The following is a 26,543-nucleotide window of genomic DNA, read 5'->3' as shown; positions in this document are numbered from 1 at the left end:
GTCTCCTGCACAAAGGCTAAAATTCAATATGGTGGTAGATACTAGTACGTAACCAAAGATGTTAAGGGCCAGAAAACAATAGACATAAATACAGAATTAAACTTCTCATTAGCAGCACTTTCACCTTCTCATAACAAGTGGGTTCACATGTTCTGCACATACACTTTCTACAGGTCCAACACTTTTCAAAAAGCTGTTTTTAAATTTTAATTGTTTACATATTCACAAAATACTTTTTTTTAAATTAAAAGCATTACTCTTTCCTCAGTCTTAGAAAAAAAGTTCCATACCTGGTACTTATTATGATATATCAAAGTAAGAAATATTTGTCTGAGTCACAATTAAAACAGGTCTAAAGATGCATTCAGTAGATAAATTTGAAGACTTAAATTTGATGGCAAGAAGAAATAACTACAAAGGCGGTAATCAACTTTTCACCACAAATTTAAGTTTTTTTTTTTATTCCTCAATACCTACTGAATCTTCATTGAATTTATAATCCAGTGTATCAATTTAAATTTCCCATTCTAAGGTTGTATTGGAAGAACCAACATGCATTTCTTCCCTTAAACAAACTAACAAGAAAGACTTGAGCATTCCAACAGCTACCATTGAAGAGTTGTTCAGAACAGCTGGACTTCTTGTCGACAAGAAAAGAAGCAAGCTTGATCCTGAGAGAATTTGAATGTTCCGTTTTCTTCAATAAAAATATAAATTTTGAATGCATAATGAAATTTTTTTTATTAGGCTAGAAGTATCAAAAGTATCAAATTAAAAACAGTATCAAATATTGAATAGCAAAATTTGGTATCGTTAAATTTCTAATTTCTTTTTACTTTAGATTTTATGGTGTGAAAAGCACACACTAAAATTCCTTATTTACAGCCTGATTTAACACGTCACTTTTCAAAAGTCTCTTGCGATACTCATAGGTCATAGACATACAGTATAGTTTTCCAACTTTTTTTTCACACTTCCCTGAATTTTGCTACAGACTCTGTACAAAGAGGAAACTCTACATTCAAACAAATTTATGTGATTCACGTAACCGAATGTCCAGATTACTATACAGAGAAATTTCGTTTTACTACACTTCTATACTATACACGGAAGTTAAAATATTACTCACATAGTTCCCACCGCATTTATTTTACATTTTGGAAGGGAAAAAATTCAGATTAAAATGTATTCAAACTAACTAGATTACAGTACATAGGCCTACTTATAGTTTTTTCAAAGGGACTAGCTGATACAAACATTTTGGCTGGGAAAATGGCACTGCACATCTAAGATATATGTGTGATAGAGGCAACAGTTGGCAATTGGTCAAATCACTCGCCTCCCACCAAGGTGGTCCGTGTTCGACTCACTGATTTTTCGCAAGTGGGAAACGAGGCGGATGTCACTACTCCAGTTTTCTTCACCCATTCATTCTGACGATCTGATAAAGGAAATAACGTTTAAATAAAGTTAAAAACATACACACAATAAGAGCATGGCTGAATTACGCAGCATACTAATTTAAAATGCAGTTTAAATGGTGAGTGATAGAGCATGTGCCTGCTGCAGGTACCTTGTCTTGTGTGGTCGCGAGTCAGTGAGCAACCGATACGGATCCTCATCTGCGTATGCACTCTATGACCTCAATAGAACCATGGCTCTACACTTTCTTCAGATGAGACGAGTATTTTGCATGATATGAAACTTCATAATGTAGAGGAGTATCAAATAATAATTAAAGACGACTTCATTACTAGCAACAAATTAACATTTAACCTAACTATTTTGGCGGAGAAAAGCTGGAACGTCACTAAAGCATAAAATGTGTTCTGAATGAGAATGTTATGAAGAAAAAAAATATCACAGTCGTGTGGTGGAAAGTTCTAACATTCCATTAGTAACTCGTGTTACAAATTTACAAACAGTTAGAAACCAGCTTTGATAAACCTTGCTTCCACAATAACTTTTTTTAAAACTTGGCTGAGCAAATTCCTCCTCCTATAAATCCCAAAAATGTAAATGTAGTCCAAATAAAATATACTTAAACCAACATGCACTGAATCATTACCAGATGCTTGTCAATATTATAAGTGCATTACATTAGCTAACAATACAGAAGACTTGCCTAGTAAAAATCACATTGAAAATATCAAAACTAGAAGATACACCATGACAATTTTATATAAAATTTAAGCTGGATTAGGATTTTTTCACAATAAAACACAATTAAAATAGCATAAAAATTGCATCATAACATTATTGTACCTTCATAAAAATTCCAAAATTACATTATAACATTATCATACTTCCACAGGATGTGCCACTAAGTTAATGTGACTGAAAATGTCACATTATCGCATAATTGTCGCACGCGTGTAATCGTCGCACCTATATTTTTGGCCGTCAAAATTGGGATAAAAAAACTTCTCGCTTTAACATCGAATGATGTTTTTGGTCCCGCTATTAGATGCCGAGTGCTTTGTGTAGGTATCTTTTCTGTATAAAACGATGTATTTTAAAGTAGAAATCTAATATTTATTCGGAAATTACCACTTACTTATTTAATTAATGAAAATACGAAGTTGTCTGACGTGTAAATTTTCTTTTAAAGACGTTTTTAAACGTTATTATATTTATCTGATCGTCTGCGTCGCCGCGGTGTACCAGTGTAGATATATTTTCCGTATAAAAAGATGTATTTTAAAGTAGAAATCTAATATTTATTCGGACATTACAACTTACTTATTTAATTAACGGAAAAACGAAGTTGTCTGACGTGTAAATTTTCTTTTAAAGACTTTTTAAACGTTATTTCCTTTATCAGATCGTCTGCGTAGCTGCGGTGTACCGCTTATGAACATGTAGCCAGCGCTAGTAGGCATAATTCATGTTTGGTTATGTTGCTTCCCGTATTGAGCGCGCGCACATAGTTGAATATCAATATCTCGCCGATTGCATGCAGCACGCGCTCTCTCTGTCGAGTGCCGAGTTAACTACATTTGATGGCCCGCATTCTGTCGTGGTAAATGTGTACTACGGCAATAACGCGTTAGTTCACGTCGCAGATTCAAGTGGCCTGCGTTCGTGTTACAGTTTGGGTTTTCTATATATAGTTGAAGAAAGGTTTTTGTTTAATGAATTATTAACATAAATTGTTTGGCGTGCTCTTGTATACTCCACTTTTATTTTTTTTTAAATAAACTTACTTTTCATGAACAAGTTTTTTTATGAATAACTTTACCTAATAAAAATTTTTTTTTCCCGCATAATCGTCGAATCCCTACTTTTCAAACTTGATTTTAGAATAAAATGTGCGACGATTATGCGAGAAAACACGGTACTCATAAGGATAGGGGAATTGTTGTACAGTTTTCATCTGATTTGAAAACCAAGATGTTCTTCAAATGCTGAGCCTGAAGGTACATCCTCATTAGTTCCATGAATGCATTGCAGACAGCCAGTCTGTCAAGGTACAGGACTGTTGGCTAGCGATGCCTGGCAGAATAACAAGGTGCCTTCACAGATTTTTGACAAAACACAGCCTATCTCCTTGAACGTATATCAATGTGATTAGGATTTATCTAATACACTTCTTGTTGCAAATGGAAACTTTGGGGGAAAAAGAAATTTATACTGCACTTGCATGGATGCAAATATGGTGTAAAAAGCAGGAAAATTTAAAATATTTAAAATATTTCAATTTAAATAGGGGTTATACATACATACTTCATAAAAACAATACAAACTGCCTGTAAAACTCAGATAACTAGATGCAAGTATTTGTGATTCTGAAATTCCCTCTTTGATTCTCTTTTAAATTCTCCGTCACACTTATTACTTTCGCAAGCTTACAATGAACTAACACAAACAAAAAAGTTATCTATCGACAGGTTTATTTCTCATGAATTTAGTTTTGATTATATATGAAAATCAGGAGGGCTGCTACAAGTATCTACTGAACTTTGTTTCTGAACCTAACATAAATTTACCAGTGACTGCATCTTTAGTTTCTTGACTTTACTTTTCAGAAAATTTCTTTTTGTGTATTGGTTACATGAGATTAATAAAAGGATCTGCTTAAATTTAGCATCTTTTTCAGAAGATAAATTCAAATTCAATATTTTAAGCTACACAGAATCTTGTACTGATATTTGATGTTAACCTAAAATAACAAGAGTTTCAATATTAGACATTAATTAACTATATACTAAATATAAAATTTAATTTATGTTTCAATAATGGCTACCTAATAATGGGAAATCATATTCAATATTTATCAAAGAACAGCCCTTTTTGATGTTTATTACTAAACTTAAATTGCTGATGATACCTTACTTGAAAAAGTCAACTTCTTAATTCCCAGGCATCATGCTGCTTATAAAGCAACAAACTATTTTTCTGATTGCCGTTAATTTTGCAGTTTGTTTTGCTATTAGGCACACTTTTAAAAGTCATGCTTTCACATTAAATTAAAAATGTCTAATTATTTAACATAGTACATTTTAAAGAAATGCCATGCAATCAAAAACCTGGAAAATTGTAAAGAACGAACATTTATCACTTACCCTACATAGTTCAGTACATAACCAGTATTTATAACGTGAACAATCATAAACAGTAAATGAGAGGATTAGTCCCAACTCTCCTCACTGTCATTTGGCAACGACACGTTCGATGGTGAATTTTCCTTCTTGCTGTTGGTCCTGCTGTAGGTATTCCTGCCGTCCAACTTGGATGACGAGTCTTCCTGCTTCTTTTCCCTCCAGTTCCTCTCGGAGGTGACCCTCGCTCTGGCACTTCCGCCGTCATAGTTCTTGCTGAGACGATCATCATGCTCGGGTTCGTACGCGCCAGTCCTCCTCGGCTGCGAGATGCCCCACGCGGCTCTGTCCGACTCCAGAGTCTCGCCCTCCTCCCAGCGTCGCTCGCCGCTCCTCCTCGGGGGGTAGTTGGCAGAGGACGGGAACTTGGAGCTTTCCCGCCTTGCCACAGGCATGCTTTCCTTCGCTTCCTTCGGGCTGACGTTCTTGGCAGTCTTCAGGTTTTCCCTGAAAGGGACGATCGTAGGCGTTCCGTTGCTGATGGGGGATGCAGGAGGGAACCGCTTGCTGGGCGGGGCCACGGCGGGAGGAAACCTCTTCGGCACGTCATCCTGGGGCACCGGCGAAGGCAGCTGGTTCACGTTGACCCTCAGCAGCTGCGACAGCATGCTGGGGCCGAGGTGCACCTGGTAGTACTCCAGCAGGTCTCCGGGCAGTTGGCCGTACTGAACTGCTTCCAGGTCCAGGGCCACCAGCAACCAGCAGCGACTGCGCCCGCACAAGTTGCGGGACATCAGGGTCGTGCGCACCCTCCTCATCAGGACAGCCATCTTGGCCGGCTCGCGTTCCCGCAGAGCCTTCCCGTTCACCGCCAGCTGTCTCAACACACCACAGGAAACAGTCACGCTGTGCCCAGTCTTGTGCGGATGCCACACAGTTAACGACATCTGGAAACACTTCATAGCTTTGCCAAGAGAATTACATAATTATTTAGAGTAAAAAAAAGTATATTATGGGAGAATGCAGGATGAGATAAGAGGAGGAATACATATGGATATTAATTAAATTGGCAAATTATTTTATGTTTTACGATTTTAAAAATTACATTTGATGATTGGTCATAACAAGTAACAGTGACAAAATATGCCATCGCCATCAACATATACAGGTAAAACGGAATAAATGCATAAATTGCGGTTTAATGTTTTGTCGACATCAAGGACATTAAAGATGATAAGGGGTGAAGCAACAAGAATGGAGCAGCACTGGCACATTGCAACACCATTCACATTTCTCACTTGCGAAATATCCAGGTTCAACCCGTCTGAACACATACAATTGAACTCCTAAGGTCCTAACCGAATAAAGTCGAATCAAAACAAGATTCTAACCACTTTTTAGCGATTACATCTTATTTAAGATCCTTAAGTCATCATAAGTACACTAGTGTAAGATTAAGTGTGATGGCCACATTTTTATAATTCCAACAATGTAACAATTACACCTTTTATACTTGTTTGAAGCAAGCCTACGAGTCACTAGACTTATCACAATGCTGCTTAGTCATGTCATGGTATTCCATGCTCCCCAGACCCTCCTCTGCTATGGGAGGTATTCCATACTCCCCAGACCCTCCTCTGATATAGGTGTATTACATAACCCCAGTACCTACTCTGTCGGGTATTTCATAAACCCCAGGCCCTCCTCTGATATAAGGGGTATTCCATACTCCCCAGACCCTCCTCTGATATGGGTGTATTCCATACTCCCAGTACCTACTCTGTCGGGTATTTCATACACCCCAGACGCTCCTCTGATATAAGGGGTATTCCATACTCCCCAGACCCTCCTCTGATATGGGTGTATTACATACCCCCAGTACCTACTCTGTCAGGTATTTCATAAACCCCAGGCCCTCCTCTGATATAAGGGGTATGCTATACTCCCCAGACCGTCCTCTGATATGGGTGTATTACATACCCCCAGTACCTACTCTGTCGAGTATTTCATAAACCCCAGGCCCTCCTCTGATATAAGGGGTATTCCATACTCCCCAGACCCTCCTCTGATATGGGTGTATTCCATACCCCCAGTACCTACTCTGATACAGCGGGTATTCCATACTCCCCAGACCCTCCTCTGATATGGGTGTATTACATACCCCCAGTACCTACTCTGTCGGGTATTTCATAACCCCAGGCCCTCCTCTGATATAAGGGGTATTTCATACTCCCCAGACCCTCCTCTGATATGGGTGTATTACATACCCCCAGTACCTCCTCTGATACAGCGGGAATTCCATACTCCCAGACCCTCCTCTGATATGGGTGTATTACATACCCCCAGTACCTACTCTGTCGGGTATTTCATACACCCCAGGCCCTCCTCTGATATAAGGGGTATTCCATACTCCCCAGACCCTCCTCTGATATGGGTGTATTACATACCCCCAGTACCTACTCTGTCGGGTATTTCATAAACCCCAGGCCCTCCTCTGATATAAGGGGTATTCCATACTCCCCAGACCCTCCTCTGATATGGGTGTATTACATACCCCCAGTACCTCCTCTGATACAGCGGGAATTCCATACTCCCCAGACCCTCCTCTGATATGGGTGTATTACATACCCCCAGTACCTACTCTGTCGGGTATTTCATAAACCCCAGGCCCTCCTCTGATATAAGGGGTATTCCATACTCCCCAGACCCTCCTCTGATATGGGTGTATTACATGCCCCCAGTACCTACTCTGTCGGGTATTTCATAAACCCCAGGCCCTCCTCTGATATAAGGGGTATTCCATACTCCCCAGACCCTCCTCTGATATGGGTGTATTCCATACCCCCAGTACCTACTCTGATACAGCGGGTATTCCATACTCACCAGACCCTCCTCTGATATGGGGGTATTCCATACTCCCAGGCCCCCGGTAGAGCTCTGGCTCCCAAAACTGTGCACATGCCCCTGCGATTTAATATGGTTCTACCCAATAAATAAATCCTGGAGCTACCCCTGCTCTTTACTGTGGCTTTGCTTTCTGAACGGCCACTTTTTGACTACAGTCATAAAAAACAATTTTTTTTTTCTAACTACTGCTTGGTGTTTCAAAAGAGACCACGCATATAAATCACTCTACTAAACAAAAGTGGCACCGGAAAGGGTCTAGTAAATACGGAATAAATTTAATAACTCAAAATAATTTCCAAATACTTGAATTACTCGATTACTCAAAATGTGGTTTTCAATCCATGGTTTTTTTTTTCATAAACTCATGATCAAAAAGTTTGGGGTCACATTATTTTTGTGTAACTATCACTGGGGAATTTACCATGACTTTTCCAGGACTTGAAATAAATTCCCCCGGACGACCCAACAACAGGCTGTGGCGGTCACCTGCGACGTGAAGACCTCCAGCTCGTGCTCGTCGCCGGCGAGCAGCATGTCCTGGTACTCCAGCAAGGGCTCCACCAGGATGTGGATGGGCATGTCGCCCGGCAGGCGCATGCTGCGGAACACCTCCCCCATGAGCGCCACCGAGTTCAGGAACTTGGCGTTGTTGGACGTCTGCAGCTGGGAGCGCTCTGCCAATACAAGCGCGGTGCATCAAGTGCGAGCGCCGGCTCGCCAACTGCCAGCGGAACCACTCACGGCAGCCGATGTAAGCAAATGACACGTACATTTGCCCACAAAAGACACGCTCTGCTGAAATTATACTCCCAGCACTGGAAAAGAGACGAAATATGAAGCTCTTGCAAGGTTGAAACTCGACTATACAAAAAACTATGCAATATCATAATGTCCACACTTACAAGCGGGGTACACCAGAAACATGGTTCCGACAGTTGTAGTGGCAAACAAGCTGTTTGATGTAAGGGAGAGATACTTTTAGCATAGGATGGAGTTAATTGATGCTAGGTGAATCAAAAATAAAATGAAAAGCAAAAATATGTACATTATACAGCTTAGATAATTTTAAAATATGTTAAATCGTTGCTTATACATTTGGCAACAAAAATTAAGTTTCTGTTCAGTTATCCACCATATAATTGACAAAAAAAAGTTAGTAAATAATTTTTTTATAATGCCTATTATCTTGATGTAAGCTTTTGGACATACGCCATTGCTAAGCACATGTATGTCTGTAGAAGAAAACTAAAAAATACCCAAAAGACAAAAACACAAATTAAGCAAAAAATTGCTGTTGGCAACAGGATATAAACACCACATAATATTCCATAACAGGAATATGGTCAACAAACAAAGAAAAACAAAGAAAAATGGACTAAGAGAACGAAAAAAAACCCACAAAAGATGACAGCACAAAAATATTGAACCCAAAAAAATTCAGCACAACAGTTGAAACGAGACAAAAACACGACAAAATGAAAAGACGAAACAAACACAATAGTTTTCCAAAACAGAAGAGAACGAAAAAAAAAAAACCCACAAATGATGACAGCACAAAAATATTGAACACAAAATAATTAAGCACAACAGTTGAAACGAGACAAAAACACGACAAAAAGAAAAGACGAAACAAACACAATAGTTTTCCAAAACAGAAACAAGCGACGTTTCGGGAACTGCTATCTGCTCCCGTCCTCAAGCAGAGACGCACATGGTACGAAAACACAGGTGCGACTGAGTAGGGGCTGGAAAAATGAGGGTATTTAACGGAGAATGGACTATATCTTGCACCATGGAGTTAAAGCGGATTGGTTATGGTAGTGTTGCAAGCTTACTGTAATGCAGGGCTGTGAAATGATAACAACATTGTTCACTGCAATATTTACTGGGCATCTTTGTGTGCAGTCACACGCAGAGCCTACAGACACACTGTCCCCTCGCGAGCTCTCCTGCTCCCGCTTCACGGCACCCCTCTGTCCGCTACTCTTCAAAACCGGTTTTAATCCTACCCTGCCTGACCCTCTTCTGCCAGTACAGTCTGTCCATCACCATTATTGATACACAACATCAAACATTCTCCACCCCCTTGAAACCATTGGTTTCAAATTTAAAATGCTAAGTACACACACAATTTGTTGAGAACAAACTCACAAAAAACTAGTCTGTAGGTAAAATCACAAGTTTCTGAACAGGTCGCTTCAAGATGCCACTGGAAGTTTTCACATTCACCACCCTGACTACACCATCAGTTCCAGGAAATGTCTCCTGGACAACTGCTAGTCGCCATCCAAGAGGAGGCATGTTGTCTTCCTTGACAAGGACCACCATTCCTGACTGAATGTTGGCATTCTTAGACTGCCATTTACTTCTTTGTTGTAGTGAGTTCAGATAGTCTTTAGACCAATGGGTCCACAACTGTTGAGATAACCTTTGAACATATTGCCACCTAGATAGCTGCTTCATTGGTAAGTCAGACACATCAGGCTCAGGAAAGGACATGAGTGGACAACCAATTAAGAAATGTCCAGGACTAAGTTAACTAGGGTCATTAGGGTCGTCGCACAACACTGTCAGTGGCCTGGAATTGAGACATGCCTCTATTTGAGCGAGCAATGTAGTCAGCTCTTCAAAGGTAAGAAGGGATTTTCCTGCCACCCTTCTCAAATGATGCTTCAATGATCGCACTCCAGCCTCCCATAGCCCACCAAAATGAGGGGAACTTGGGGGAATAAAGTGCCATGTGATACCCTCTGATGATGCAAACCCATGTAGCATTTGGCTGGATTCATCATTAAAGAAAAGTTTCCGAAGTTGTTGTAGTTCCTTGTTAGCACCAACAAAGTTGGTAGCATTGTCACTATAAAGATTTAACACCTTGCCTCGGCGAGCTATAAACCGCCGGAGTGCCGCAATAAAAGCCTCTGACGTAAGAGAACTGACCAGTTCTAAATGGATCGCTTTTGTTGCCAAGCAGACAAAAACAGCTATGTAGCACTTGACCACAGATTTGCTCCTGACACTACCAGATTTTACTGCCAGGGGTCCTGCATAGTCAATACCAGTGTTCAGAAATGCACGAGCAGGCCGAACCCTTGCTGCTGGTAATTGGCCCATCAGTTGTTGGGTAACAACTCCCTTCAGTTTTGAACATGTCACACACTTGTGGATGAAAGAGCACACATTTTGACGAATTTTTGGTATCCAGAACTCCTGGCGCAATGATGCTATCAAAAGTTGAGGCCCCGCATGTAGCAGACGTTTGTGTTCAGCTGTAATTATGAGTCTTGTAATGTGGTGTTTGGGTGGCAGGATAAGTTGGTGCTTGTTACCGAAAGGCAGCTCCGAATGATGTAAACGTCCACCCACACGTAAGCACCCCTTTGTGGCAATGAAGATATTAAAGTCCTTTAACTCACTTTTAGAGTTGACTACATTAATTTCCTTTAAGTCATTTATTTCCTTTAGAAACTCCTCATGTTGTGCAATCTTGATGCAGGTTTGCAAAGATTTCTGTAACTCTTCAGCTGTCAAGAAGCCTGTCTTTTTGTTCACTGTATGTCTTGCATTGTATGCAAATCTTTGGACGTATGCAATTACTCTTTTCAGTCTAGCTAGTGAGGAAAAGTCTCTCAGAGTGTTTTGAAAACAGTTCATGGTTGGTTTTGTTGCCATTGCAGAGATCACTGGCATTCGTTGTTCTGGAGTATTTTTGTCTTGATCCTTGCTGGCTGTACAGGGCCAAGCATCTGGTTGCTGCAGAAGCCATGATGGACCATACCACCATAGATGTAAGTGATGCAATGTCACTGGATCAACTCCTCTAGAGATTAAGTCAGCAGGGTTGTCTTGCGATCTTACATGTCTCCATTGACATCCATTGGTTAAATCCTGAATATGTTCTACTCTGTTTGCAACAAATGATTTCCATCTTGCAGCTGGTGAGTCTAACCAGGACAGGACAATTGTGGAATCCGACCAAAGTGTGATACTGGAAACACTGAGTTCTAGAACTGGCAATGTCCTGCTTAATAGGTCTGCAAGTAGTACTGCACCACATAATTCCAATCGAGGAAGAGTTGTGTGTTTAACTGGAGCAACCCGAGATTTGGAAACCAGTAACTTCACTGCCACGTTACCACAACTGGAAACAGATCTTAGGTACAGACAGGCCCCATATGCTTGTTCGCTGGCATCTGCACTTTATTGCTGGGAATACTTGTCGCGGATGAACGCTAGTTCAGATGCGCGCGTAGTTGCGTTTTTACCGCTCGTGCCTCGCCGGAAACATGCGCGGACGCGACCGGGAATGATTGCGATGACGTAACACGGGAAGCTCCCAAACTGCACCAAGTCTCTTACACAAACACATTGACTGTTCGTTACATTTGTATAAATTACGCCACTGTATTGTTAGTCGTGTTTTCATAGTGCGCGGAACCGGTAAACACTCACTTGTCGTACCGATCCGGCCCGGAGGACCAAAATGTTGCAAGCTTACTGTAATGCAGGGCTGTGAAATGATAACAACATTGTTCACTGCAATATTTACTGGGCATCTTTGTGTGCAGTCACACGCAGAGCCTACAGACACACTGTCCCCTCGCGAGCTCTCCCGCTCCCGCTTCACGGCACCCCTCTGTCCGCTACCCTTCAAAACCGGTTTCAATCCTCCCCTGCCTGACCCTCTTCTGCCAGTACAGTCTGTCCATCACCATTATTGATACACAACATCAAACAGGTAGGTTGAGTATTGCCTATTGTTTTGTGCTGCAGGGATGTTTCTCTCTTAATCAAAGGGATCCACATATTTTTTAATTCAATGCTCTGCTGGCTGAAAATATTTTTATTGCTAATAATGAAAGCTGATTCTTTGATTTTCCTTTTTATTTTATCGGGTTCCTGTATGAGTGGTGTGGAGTCTTCCCAGAGAATTTTGTGGCTATTTTCCATGTATGTATGTTCAGCAAGTCTGGATTTTAGGGTTTCACCCTTCTTGCAGTTGTTTTTGTGTTCTTTGATTCGGGTAGACAGAGCTTTGCCAGTTTCACCTACGTACATGTGGCCACATTCACAGGGGATCTGATACACACAGTTGTGGGTTTGTAATTTTTCTGTGGCTGGTTTCACCTTGGTAACAATACTTTTAATAGTAGATTTAGAACGGAATGCTGTTTTAAGTCTATATTTGTTTCCCAGGCGTCTTATTTTTTTTTTAAAGCCCTTGAACATACGGAATGACTAGGGTTCCTGCTGGTTTCTCTGTTTCTGTGGATTTGAGTGTTTTGTTGGATTTCATATGCTGTTTGATGGTGTTGACAGGGTAACCATTGGCTATGAGTTTCTTTTTTATATGATTGTGTTCAACCGCAATAGATTTCTCATCAGAACAAATAATCTCAGCTTGGTTGGTTAGTGTGTGAATTATGCCAGTTTTTGTTGTTTTGGGATGGTTGGATGCAAAATTAAGGTATTGGCCTGTGTGCGTAGGTTTCCTGTATACTTTAGTTTACAGGCTATTGTTTTTTCTGCTGACTAGTACATCCAGGAAAGGAATGCTACCATTGGTTTCTTTTTCATAGGTGAACTTTATTGATGGCCACAGAGAGTTGAGGTGGTTCACAAATTCCTCCAAAGTTTCAAGTCCATGTTGCCAGACAGTGAAGGTGTCGTCCACATAACGGAGCCAGACTTGAGGGCTATTACTTTTGCTAAGTGCTTCTTGCTCAAAGTTTTCCATAAATATATTGGCCATAAATGGTGAAAGAGAAGAGCCCATTGCCATGCCAACGGTATGTTTGTAGAAAATATCCTTGCACTGGAAATATGTTGTGGTGACACAGAGGGTAATCATTTCCATGATGGATGGGATTGGTATTATAGTTCTGTCCTTTAGGGTTGGATCAGCTTCCAATTTGGCCTTGCCTTGACAATGCTGAGTGTTTCGGCTACTGGCACATTAGTGTAGAGGCTTTGGACGTCAAAACTCACCAGGGTATCATTGTTTTCTATTTTCAGTGTTTTTTTTTGTTTTTTTTTTTGGGTTCAATATTTTTGTGCTGTCATCATTTGTGGGGATTTTTTCGTTCTCTTAGTCCATTTTTCTTTGTTTTTCTTTGTTTGTTGACCATATTCCTGTTATGGAATATTACGTGGTGTTTATATCCTGTTGACAACAGCAATTTTTTGCTTAATTTGTGTTTTTGTCTTTTGGGTATTTTTTAGTTTTCTTCTACAGACATACATGTGCTTAGCAATGGCGTATGTCCAAAAGCTTACATGAAGTCATGCACTCCCATTGCACAAATCTTTCAAAAATAATGCCTATTATCATTTTTAGCTATGGGTTGTTCTTTATTTCTTTTTAAAAAATTTCCCCAGTGAATGTGTGTTTTATATAAAGTTTTTGGTTGTTTGAGCACCAATTTACCCCAATTTTTTAATATCAATCAATAGGGTTTGGAGCTATACTCACACACATATATTATTAGAAGCTAAAAAGCATAAAGCTAAGATGAAATATAGCATAAATATGTATAATACTTCCATTATTTATACTTACACAATAATAATAAAAACTTCCTAATTCTCAATAATATCAACGTTTGTATGCTATACTGTACATACTCTGCAACACATTTACCTAAATAGACAAGCTAATAAACCAGTAATAAATTTAAAAAAAATTATCACAAAATGTTTTTCTATCACATTACACCAAAAAAAAAAAAACTAGTTTTATTTGATGATTTTCAAATATTTTTTGAAGCACAGAAGAGACAAAATACAAGATATTACACCTGAAACCAATACAGGATAGCCTCATGATTTTTCAGTGAGAAATCTGCCTGTGTGTCACACTAGTCCAACAAGCAGAATATTGCATAGTATTGTTTTAAAATTTAAGATACCTAAAGACAGTAAAAAAACTGGCTTTTCTCTTAGCAAAACATATTTTTATCATCATTATACAAATTATTTTGTAAAAGTAAACCTCCAGTGCTTTAAATTTTCTACAAAAATGAAATATGTTTGTTGTCAGATATTTAATACATTAGGTATGTATTTATTAACTAATAAAAAATCATCATAGCGTTACTCATAACAACCACTTGGTTATTTATTGTCACACACTTGCCTGCGTTGGTAGCATTTAACTGCCCAGTATTGGTATCCACAGTATTTGTAGGGTCGGAAAAATTAGTAACTTGCTTTAGATGCTATTTTTAAATAATTTTCAACATCAATGCTAATTTTTCTAGTTTTATAATTGCAAGCCTCACTTTTTTTATTATCTAAATATGATATAAAATATGTTAATCTGTAAAATACCCCAACACAAAATGCCTCAAAAATGCTACTTCATTGATTGAACATATTCAGAATTGTATTACAAAATGTATCCTTTGAACTAGGAAAGAAACAACACTGACTTCCAGACGTATCGTTACACAACTACACTCTCTATTAAAAAAAAATTGGTTGTCTGTAAAGTCGGTTTACGGACGATAGTTTAACGTGACGTCATAAAAAAAAACATAGATGAAATGATTGCATACTTTTATGAATAAAATTGAATCATTTTTATTGAATTATCACTATTTTGTATGGATACAAAGAAGGAGTGAAATGAAATCTACAATTTAATTGATAAATTTACTTTTATTTGCACTCATTAATTCAAATATGTTTAGTACTTTAACGAACAGATTATTTTAACTATAAAGTTTATACATATTTGCTATTTAACTTCTTCTAATCTGTGTTATTCTGTTAAGGATAGGATGATGATAGGAAAAGTAGGAAACGAATGGGAGTGTTTCAAGTTTAATGTGCCTCGAAAAAGTCAAATTGATGGTTGTTTCAATCAAGTGGAAGAGAGATAGATGCGGCGCAAGCGTACAATGAGCATAACGGGACAAAGTGTAATGGGACAATGAGTCATCCTTTTTTGTGCGTGCAGCCGGCGTTCAATGATTTATTAGACGTTGTCAAGTCATAAATGACAATACTTATACCATAACATACATTCATACTTTGCAGATCGTCTGGGACACATGCACATGTATAATTTGACTAATAAATATATATATTTTTATCACTTAAAAAGTGTGTGTCATTTGTAAGAATTTGTATAATATTTTATCTTTAAACATTTGGGATGTTAATGTTGAGTTTCATAAATTGCATGAAAAAGCTAATTTCACAATACCTTCAAAATCCTTCTGCACGCAACAAAGAACTGAGACTCTAAGTTTTGTGTCGTCCACTTCAAACATTGAAGCTGCAGCAAATGCCTTCGCTGCCTTGATTCCAAACTGCCTGTCTTCCAAACTTCTGTCGTGTAGCTGCTTCACAATGGAGCTGCAATGTACAATTATATTTCAACAAAAATTAACTTCGCTCCACTTTCAAGGAGAATGTCAATGGAGGCTTCGCCTTTAAACCTCCAGTAGGGAGGGGTTATGCCATCCAGTAACATTCCCATTGGTATCTTTGACCTCATAAATGCTCTCAAGATTGACCTGGCGTAGCTTTATCCCCTAAGACCCCCTCAGAATAATTCACCCCCAAACTACCTCTTAATGAATGCTTTGCCTTCAAAATATTCCTAGGGGAGAATTCCCTAGAAAAGATATAAAATGTTAAATGTCAAAATGTGTGATGTATTTTAAATTTTAAGTATATATATTAGATTAGATATAAATGTAATTGTTTTACAGCTACGTCAGCTAGCATAATACAATTTGGCAGGCATATTCACATATTCAATGGCCAATTTGATGGTTTACAGCAGCCATATAAGTATGGAAAACCATAAAAGAATTGGTGAAAATTTACACTCAGTTTCTAACTGTATTCTAAAGTATAACTGATGAAGATACAATAAACAAAGTAAAAGTACCAAAACTGTAGACATAGTAACAGCTGATAAAATGATTCAGTCAGTAGTTTGAAAGGGCCTACCGTTTAGCAACAACATGCCTCCGAAAAAAGGTCTGCACCAACTTTAAAGGTGCATTGCAATTTGGAATATTTTTTCAGAGTTGAAAATAACAGACTGAGATCTATGAGCCTGAAAATTTCAAGTAACTAGTTCATCTGGAAGTAGGTTAGAATTTGTATAGATCTCGGTCGGTCGGTTGGTCGCTCTGTCTGTTGATCGGTCGGTCGGTCGGTCTGTCTGTCTGTCTGTCTGTCGGTGAGTGAGTGAGTGAGCAAAGATTCGCATGTGGGGTTGTATATATATTATTAGATTAACTTTACTATAGTGAATTCTATGAATTAATATTTTTTGACTACAGTGCACATCAATAATTTAGGATTATTACAAAATTTGTACATATATGTTTCTGAACTAGTGAAATAGGTTTTAATGTACTTTCTTGAGTACAAAAGAACTAAAGAACACTGAAAAACTCATCTCTCTGGCTTAGTTGATATGATATATATATAATTTTCTTTTTCAAGTATTTTTAGATTAATTTTTTTAATTTTTCTTTGAATTACATATCAAGAGGTAACGATTCCGTCTAAATTTTATTCCATATGAGAAATCTTTCTTAATCTGTACAGTATCACAACTTGCAAACTAATAAATCAATCTCAGTAATTTTAATTTATAAAAATGTGTGTTAACTCCTACAACATTGTAAAAATATATGAAAATGATTGCACTAAATGTTTGACTTGAATCTCTTTTGTAAATTTCATAATGGTCCTAAACTATTCATGTGTACTGTACGAGGATGTGAAAATAACAAGTTTCTGAGATATCATTATGACAGAAACCTGCTTATTCATAATAAAGCGGACATAGTTTAGTTTTTTTATAACCAATGATTAGCAGAAAATCATATTAATATTTTTCAAATTGCGGTTTCATAGTTCATAGTTCAGTCTTTAACACGTTAGATTCGGGACCACATTCATGCTTGATTAGCGATCTTGTTAGATTATCAAATATACCATTATAGTTTTAAGAGGAATGCAAAATGTGAAATTGTGAAATTTAACCCTGAAGAAAACAGAGAACAATGTACTGAAATGAAAACTGGCAGTAATGATCAACTAAGCAATCTAAAACTGCCAGCAGCGCAAAATTTGACCTGGCAGTACAGGTAAACAGCCGGAATCCACCCCGAAAAATCTGATTGTGAGCAGCTCGATTAGTGTCGAATTAATTACAGATCGTACTGAACCATATAAAGTTGAGTTTAAGACCTTAAACTTAAGTGCTTGGGGACTGTGTACTTGTCATACTTGTAGAAGAATGAGATTTATATTTCATGAATAGTGTTACATTTTACTGAACAGAGTAAGGTATTATTTTTTTGGTACCTACACCGCTTTCATTCTTTTTAACAAATTCAAAGATTGAGGGTTCAGAACCATATACACTTTGCTCTTAAATTGCAAAGTAGGTACTTCAGATGGAGCTTTTTAAAGAAGAATATTTTCTTTAACTGTTGTGAATTTTGTGTTACATTTAGAGCCATTTAGATCCATGACTAAAAAGCAACTTAAATTACTTAACTTAATATAAAAACTAATTAACACTGAAAACACAGCCATGTCCAACTTCATGAGCTCTTAGCAATGGGTAATTTAGGTATTTAGGCATAAAATTATTTTAACACATTTCTTATAGGTATGAAGTCTTGAAAAAAAATGTTTAGACGAAATACTGACCAAAATTTTCAACATTATGCCAAATAAAAAAATTATCTATTTCAATTTTTTTAATTGATCTCATTTTACAAAATAGAACCTTATTCCAGAGAGAATGAATAGCGACAACAACAGTTTCATTGGATACTTCATGTTTGGAAACCTAAGAGCAAATTTCACATATAGGATAACAAAGCCCATGAACGTCACGAGGCATGTGGAAATGGCTTACTTCAGCGAGTCCTTGTCGCGACAGTGGAGCTGCAGATCCTCCAAGAAAGAGCCCAAGTCGCTGGGCAGGCTCGGGCCGTTCACGTCCAGGGCGCTTACTTTCGAGGCGAGGAGAGCACACAGGTCGCGGTCCCCAAGCCCGCCAGGACGCCTTGTCGGGACCGGGTCCGGCTCTCCGTGCAGCCAGCCCCTGCCTCGTCCCACCGTGTTCATCTGCAGCGAGACACAGCGCACTGGGGTCGGCTGCCTGCAACTCCCTCGAGGTAACTACCACTGAGGGTCCTGCTGCGACGTTGGGCTACCTCGCTCAGAACCATAGCCTTACATTTTTCTCAAAAGAATTTTTAAATCATTCCTTCCTAAAACATACACAACTTGCTTCGTAGTTAGCAAAATCATACATTTTATAAAATAGTGTAGGGATGTAAGAAGTATTTTTTTTTATTTGTTTGTTTTCCATGGAAGCCCTATTCTAAGACAAGGCTCCAGGAACATATCAATGCCAAATCCATGTATAGTAAACAACATAAAATAATTAATGCTAGCTCCATTAAAATAAATATATTACAATAACATAAACAAGACTTAACACAAAAAATAACTCTTGATTAGCTCCAATCTGGTACTTCAAAAACCTAGAACTCGTTCTGGTCCACTCTTCATTCAAGCTAACAAATTAGATTAGCCAAAATAATAATTAGAAATTTGTAGGTACTTATGTTTTCAAAATAACAAAATAAAATAAAATAAAATATTCAACTCATGACTACAGTAGAGGGGAATATCTTTCATAATATTTGGTTTTAAATTCATTTGACTGGCAACCTATTCATGACATGAAAAAAGTAAATAAAATGGTAGACTTTTTAAAGAGTAATAAACAAACAAACATCAATCAAGTTAAGAGAAACAACAACAGTTTCTGAATGTACATAAAGCTAATGAAAGATGGTCATGATATTAAAGTGTGTGAAAAAAAGTATAAAAAATTTTTTTCTTGGTATTGTGAAGTAGAGTACAGTCCCACCTGGTGTATTTTATTTGGCAATACCAGTATTTAAATATTTTGAAAAATGTACAAAAAATTTTTGACTTGACGTCTAATAAATCGATGAACGCCAGCTGCACACACAAAAAATTGTCCCGTTACGCACATTGATCCGTTATGCTGTGTCCCGTTACGCTCATTGTTCCGTTACGCTGTCGGCGAGTGCAGTAATAATAGGTTATGTTACAATTGACTAAAAAATTATGATGATTCATATAATTGATGATAGTTATTTGATTACAGTTTATTTATATGAAAACTTGTTCATAATTATATTTTAACTTTATAGCTAAACACCAGTTTTTAAAATTAATTACAAGTCATCTACACGTGAACTGTTTCGTCTACTGTTTATAAAGTGAAGTGAAAAGTTAATGTGGTTTTCATTGCTTATTACAACAACAATTTCGGCAATAAAGGTTAATTATTCTTGCATTTTAATAATCTGATTACTAGAATAATTTAAAGTATTTATTCTTTCATTATTAAAATAAAAATGATTCAATTTTATTCATAAAGTATGCAATCATTTAATCAATGTTTTGTTATGACGTTGTCACGTTAAACTATCGTCCGTAAACTGACTTTACAGACAATCAATTTTTGACGTGACGTCTAATAAATCGATGAACGCCGGCTGCACTCAAGAAAAAGTGTCCCGTTATGCACATTGTTCCGTTACGCTGTGTCCCATTACGCTCATTGTACGCTTGCTCCGCATCTATCTCTCTTCCACTCGATTGGAACAACCATCGATTTGACTTTTTTGAAGCACATTAAACTTGAAACACTCCCATTCGTTTCCTACTTTTCCTATCATCGTCCTATCCTTAACAGAATAACACAGATCAGAATAAGTTAAATAGCAAACATGTTTAAACGTTATAGTTAAATTAACTGTTTGTTAAAGTACTAAACATATTTGAATTAATGAGTGCAAATAAAAGTAAATTTATCAATTAAATTGTAGATTTCATTTCACTCCTTCTTTGTATCCATACAAGATAGTGATAATTCAATAAAAATGATTCAATTTTATTCATACAAGTATTCAATCATTTCATCAATATTTTGTTATGACGTCACGTTAAACTATTGTCCGTAAACCGACTTTACAGACAACCAATTTTCTTTTTGGAAACTTTAAGATTTCTAAACTAAAATAAACAGGATAAATAAAATGTCTAGGCTAGAATATTGTAGACATAACAGAATATACAAAGGTCCTGCTTACAATATAAAAACATGTGCGTACAGCAATTTTTTTGAGAACCACGTGTCAACCACACGTAAAATAGAAGCGGAGCAAAATGTATCCACGTTCCTAAAATATCAACAAAAAAATAGCTCATAGAACGTTCAACTTCATGCAAATTTTGTAATGAAAAATTCATTCCTTACAATCAAAAATTTTAATATAATTTATTATAATTATATTAAAATAATAAATTTTTAAACAATAATATATAAATAAATAATAAATTGATTAAAATATTTAAAAATAAAAAATTAATTTCTTGAATTTATTAACCAATAATAAAGTAATACTAATTGAAACCAAATTATTAATAAAGAATAATTAATTATTAAACAACATATAATTAATCAATAACCAAAAATTTATAGAAATTCTATGCACATCTAATACATCTGAGTTATTTCACTTACAATTATAATTATATATGAAAATAATATATGTGAATATTGAACTTACCTAGATATAGTTTTTGAAAAAAAAAGAAAAGAAAAGAAACGTTAGAAGTGTGTTAATGCAGCATACAAAACTCACACTGCACAAGACGTTTGCAAACCGAGATATATAACGTTGAAACAAATTTTCTGCTCCGAATTATCCTACCACTCAATACACAATTCTACAAAAAAGAAAAAAAAATTGTAACAATTACAACAGTAATAACAAATTATACACGAAACGAACACAATACGATACACGATACCGGAGCGCCCCGTTTTTGATAGGTCACCTTGTTCATTCGACTATCGCGTTTTTTGACGTGACGTCTAATAAATCGATGAATGCTGGCTGCACGTACGAAAAAGGATGACTCATTGTCCCGTTACACACATTGTCCCATTACGCTCATTGTACGCTTGCGCCGCATCTATCTCTCTTCCACTCGATTGGAACCACCATCGATTTGACTTTTTCGAAGCACATTAAACTTGAAACACTCCCATTTGTTTCCTACTGTTCCTATCATCGTCCTATCCTTAACAGAATAACACAGATTAAAAGAAGTTAAATAGCAAACATGTATAAACGTTATAGTTAAAATAATCTGTTCGTTAAAGTACTAAACATATTTGAATTAATGAGTGCAAATAAAAGTAAATTTATCAATTAATTTGTAGATTTTATTTTACTCCTTCTTTGTATAAAAGTTATAGTTAAAATAATCTGTTCGTTACAGTAATAAACTTATTTGAATTAATAAGTGCAAATAAAAGTAAATTTATCAATTAAATTGTAGATTTAATTTCACTCCCTTGTATCCATATAAATAGTGATAATTCCATAAAAATTATTCAATTTTATTCATAAAAGTATGCAATCATTTCATTAATGTTTTGTTATGACGTTGTCACGTTAAACTATCGTCCGTAAACCGACTTTACATACAACCATTTTTTTCATGGTATGGCGAAGTAGAGTACAGTCCCACCTGGTGTATTCTATTTGTTGATACTGGTATTTAAATGTGTAAAAAATGTAAAAAATTTTTTTTTGTTGGTATCAAGAAGTTAAATGTGTGAATAATGTATAAAAAAAAATTTCTTGGAATCAAAAAGTAACAGTCCCACCCGGTGTATGCTATTTGACGATACAAGTAGGTATTTAAATGTATTACAAATGTACAAAAATGTTTTTCATTGTATCATGAAGTAGAGTACAGTCCCACACCGTGTATTCGATTTGGCGATAGAGTATTTAAGTAAATGTGTGAAAAATGTACAAAAAAATTTTTTTCTTGGTTTTGTGAAGTAAGAATACAGTTCTACCTCTATTTGGCGAAACCGGTATTAAAATGTGTGAAAAATGTACAAAAATATTTTTTTTGAAATTGTGAAGTAGAGTACAGTCCAACCTGGGCTACTCTATTTTGTGATATCAGTATTTAATTATGAACAAAATATTGATACCGGTTTTTAGTTTGTAAACAAATCCTAAATTTCAAGGAAATCTGTTATTGGTATCATAATATAGAATAAACAACATATGCGAAAAATAGGGAATACAATATGTCCACGCTTATCCTGAAAGGAAGTGGTAATGACGTCAGTGACACCATTTTGGTGACATGCTGAAAAATGTATGGTATCATATTCTAGAATAGTTCCACATAACCTAAAAAAAAATTAACTACTGGTATAAATACTTCATATATATCACAATTCCTTATCACATAATCATCCGGCATAATTACGGAAAGTAAGTAACACCTTCTCCAGAGTTTTAGAATTGTTTTTAGTGTGAAGTGTACTTATCTGATACCTACTGTTTAACAAGTGGTTAGGTTAGGAATGATCCATAAAAAAAAAAGTCAACATGGGGTTAGGTTGACGTCGTACCTCCTCTTTATTTAAACTAAAACCCAAGTCACAGTCCTGGCTGCTGCGCAACATTCCGGCCATGGCCATTGTAGTGCCACTACTCGTAACGAGATGGCAGTTGTGAATATTAACAGACAATGTATTATAGTTACTTTAAAAGGTACATGTTATGATTGTAAATATTTATGAAGACTATTAAGTGTGTAGTGTAAGTACGTTTCGTAGCCTTGTAAGTAACATTGTAAATGCAAAACATCCGAAGGGATAACAATATGTAAAGTTTTAACATGAACAAATGTAGAAAAGAACTGTATAAATTATACGGGCTAACAACCCTAGGCAGCTCTACTCTCTCCCGGCCAATCTGGGAGAATAAAGACCAGTACGATAAATAGTGATATTATTGGCTTACTTCTCTCTCTCTCCTCCTCCGCTAGCGACTCCTAGTGAGACCGCGGACTTCCCTTCTCTCTCCCTCTCTCTTGTACCCATCCGCTAGCGACTCTTGGTGAGACTGTGGGCATCCCTCTCTCCTACTTCTAACCCGCTAGCGACTCCTAGCGAGACCATGGGCACCTTCCTCCTTCTACCTCCCGTGAGTTTGATGAGGAAGCGTTCCGGCTGCCGCCGCACCCGGCGGAAGGCAACTCTACTCGTCGAGGTACCCACATCAGGCCCAACCCAGCCTGCCTGGGAGCCTCAGGCAGCATACCTGTGGGGATACTTCACGGCAGCAACAGGCCAGGGGAAGCCAAGCCCGGCTTAGTCCCCTCCATTCCTACCAGTTCTCCCCTGCCCCCTACTCACCAGATTGCTAACCTAATAACTTGTTACAATGGTAAACTACCTCAAGTATTACAATGTCCTCATGATAAGTTGGGTGATAGGGAGATTGGGAAGTACCTGTTGGAGGTTTTCAAGCAGTCTCTGGAGGAGGGGAAACTACCAATGGAATGGAAGGAGGCAGTGGTAGTTCCCATCTACAAGGGGGGAAATGATAAGGCGGAGCCAGGAAGTTACAGGCCGGTCAGTTTGACGTCCTGTGTAGGAAAAGTGATGGAGAGGTTGGTAGGAAGGTACGTAAAGGGGGAAATGGAAGATCTGGGGTGGGTGGATAACAGGCAGCATGGATTCAGGATGGGGTTCTCATGCGAGACCCAGATGGCTGGGCTGTTGGAAGACCTGGTGGAAGCGGTGGACGGGGGGAAGCAGATAGATGCAATCTTTATAGATTTTGAAAAGGCGTTTGATAAGGTCCCCCATAGGAGGTTAATGGAAAAGGTTGAGTTGCTGGTGAGGGATGGAAGGGTGGTAAACTGGGTGGGTGATTTCCTGAGGAATAGAAGACAAAGAGTGAGAGTGGGTGAGGAAAGCTCCGAGGAGGGGGAAGTGACGTCGGGGGTGCCACAGGGGAGTGTGCTGGGGCCTCTGTTGTTCACAATTATGATAAACGATCTGGGGGAGGGCATGAAAGCCAGATGGAGGCTATTTGCAGATGACTGTGTAGTGTATGAGGTTGTGGGGGAAGGGGGATGTTTAGCAGAGGACTTGATAAGGTTGGAGCAATGGACGGAGAAAAATGGAATGTCCTGGAATGTTGGTAAGACAAAAGTTGTCAGATTTACAAAGAGGAGGAAAGTCACACGAAATGTATATTACTGGAAGGGGCAGGAGATAAGAGAGGCAGCAGGATATAAGTACCTGGGGGTGACACTGAAAAATGACCTAGGATGGGCGGAGCACATAGAGGGGGTGGTCAGGAGGGGAAGGCAGGCGCTGGGGTTGCTTGGTAGGACCCTGCAGGGAGCTGGGAGGAGGACAAATGAGAAGGCATACTCCACATTGGTCAGGCCAATGTTGGAGTATGCGGCGGCGGTCTGGGACCCCTACCTGGTGACTGAGGTGAAGGAGCTGGAAGGGGTGCAGCGCAGAGCGGCTAGGTGGGTGATGGGAATGTGGAGAAGGAGGGAGGGGCAGGATGGGAAACTGCATAGCCCAACGGAAATGAAATGAAATGATGATGAATAATTATGACGTTGTCACGTTACACTATCGTCCGTAAACCGACTTTACAGATAACCAATTTTTTTACAGGACAACTTACGTTTTTATCAGAACTGCAACTATATGGTACTAACGGTCAATTTGAAGGTCTTATGCCGACATAAGCAGATAAATTAAGTATTAAGAAAATATTTTATATTACATACGATAATGTAAATGACAACACTTTACAATCACAGTATGTTCGGACTTCGTAATGAGCATATAAACAAGTGTGGAATATAAACGTCTAAAAATTTTTCAGACAATAATAAATATTTAGAATTGTATATAATATATCAAACTACTACTCTGGAAGAGGAGACAAAATCAGTAGCCATCTTTAAATCAACACCTTTTGTTCATAAATATGTCATAACAAATGTTTCATAGTTTGTATAGTATATTTGATCACGTAAAATCTAGGTACAATAAATAATTTAACTCAAAGTTTGAAGTTGCTAGTGATTGGCTATAACCAAAGTAAGGGGGCGTAAGCCTGCCTGCAATATTATTTTTTCAAGTGGTTATATGGTTATTGGGTTCAGCCCACACTCAGCACTAGATGCAAACAAGGTCGACGACACTGGAGTGAACTGCCTAACGATGAGCTAACACTACCAGGTCTTTAACAAGCATTTTCACTAACAGGAACTGAGCAACGAGCAATGGACGGAGCCAATTTTTTTAAGTATTTTTATGGGAAAGAATAGGAATACCTGAAAAGAACTAACGACTACCTATCTTGGTGGTCGAGACCTGTTGACCAATTGTAGGATTAGGCCATGGAGTAGGATCATTAGTATGTATTGACGATGTTCCCTCTACCTCCATTGATTGTTACGTGATTTTTATACAGTTCGTGATCTCAGGGAAGGTTCGGCCTAGTGGCTAGAGGTAGGGATTAACGCAGCAGGGCCCCCCGAGCTGTTATGGCCACTCGGGACGCCTGAAGAAAAACACAAAGTTACTGATTGATGCCTGATGAATTTATTACGGCACAGCCCTGTACATAGTGCTGCCCATCCTGGCCGTAACAGTTGTCCCGAATTGAATAGTCACATGCGCAGCCACTTCCTCAGTGGCGGCTAACGATTTTACTACGCGTGAAGGACGTACTCTTGAACATGATGCGGCGGTTACAGAATAAACCCTAGCATGACATATTAAACCCTAACTGACAAAACATTTCACTATTACACATTATGTATTACACTGGGCTAATGACATGTAGGCCCGTAACTCCGGCGACTCTACCTGACTCTTAGACTTGTCCCAGATATTGACTCGTTAGTAAGTTTGCTGGCACGATACCGTGCGGCAGTTACAGAATAAACCCTAACATGACATATTTTACCCTGACGACTAAAAACACTTCACTACTACATATTACGTATTACACTGGGCTAATGACACGTAGGCCCGTAACTCCGGTACCTCTACATGACTCTTAGACTTGTCCCAGATATTGACTCGTTAATAAGTTTGGTGGCACGTGTCGCCTATTGGCTGCCCAGAGCGGGCTGAAACTA

General features: G+C 38.0%; 1 protein-coding gene across 1 annotated transcript; it reads right to left on the bottom strand.

Annotated features, from left to right (window-relative positions):
• Positions 1-4,537: 4,537 nt before the first annotated feature.
• LOC134528168 (uncharacterized) lies at positions 4,538-25,371 on the bottom strand. Its single transcript, XM_063361540.1, has 5 exons — positions 25,073-25,371; positions 18,349-18,560; positions 15,658-15,809; positions 7,935-8,122; positions 4,538-5,416 (listed from the first exon to the last, which is right to left on the bottom strand). Exons 2-5 carry the CDS (start codon positions 18,558-18,560, stop codon positions 4,631-4,633), a joined length of 1,338 nt encoding a protein of 445 aa, XP_063217610.1. The 5' UTR covers positions 25,073-25,371; the 3' UTR covers positions 4,538-4,630.
• Positions 25,372-26,543: the final 1,172 nt, after the last annotated feature.

This window comes from Bacillus rossius, chromosome 1 (genome assembly GCF_032445375.1).
Source record: "Bacillus rossius redtenbacheri isolate Brsri chromosome 1, Brsri_v3, whole genome shotgun sequence".
Taxonomy (NCBI): Eukaryota; Metazoa; Arthropoda; class Insecta; order Phasmatodea; family Bacillidae; genus Bacillus; species Bacillus rossius.
Note: the sequence above shows the minus strand (reverse complement) of the source record. Positions and strands in the feature narration are given on the sequence as shown.

Bases quoted from the DNA above. Each gene is read 5' to 3' on its own strand.
- LOC134528168 (XM_063361540.1), bottom strand. From the start codon at position 18,560: ATGAACACGGTGGGACGAGGCAGGGGCTGGCTGCACGGAGAGCCGGAC. The intron at 8,123-15,657 runs GTATTGTGAAAT...TTGTATTGGCAG, and splicing joins CGTGCAGAAGGATTTTGAAG to AGCGCTCCCAGCTGCAGACG. The intron at 5,417-7,934 runs GTGACCGCCACA...GTGTTGAGACAG, and splicing joins TGGAGGTCTTCACGTCGCAG to CTGGCGGTGAACGGGAAGGC.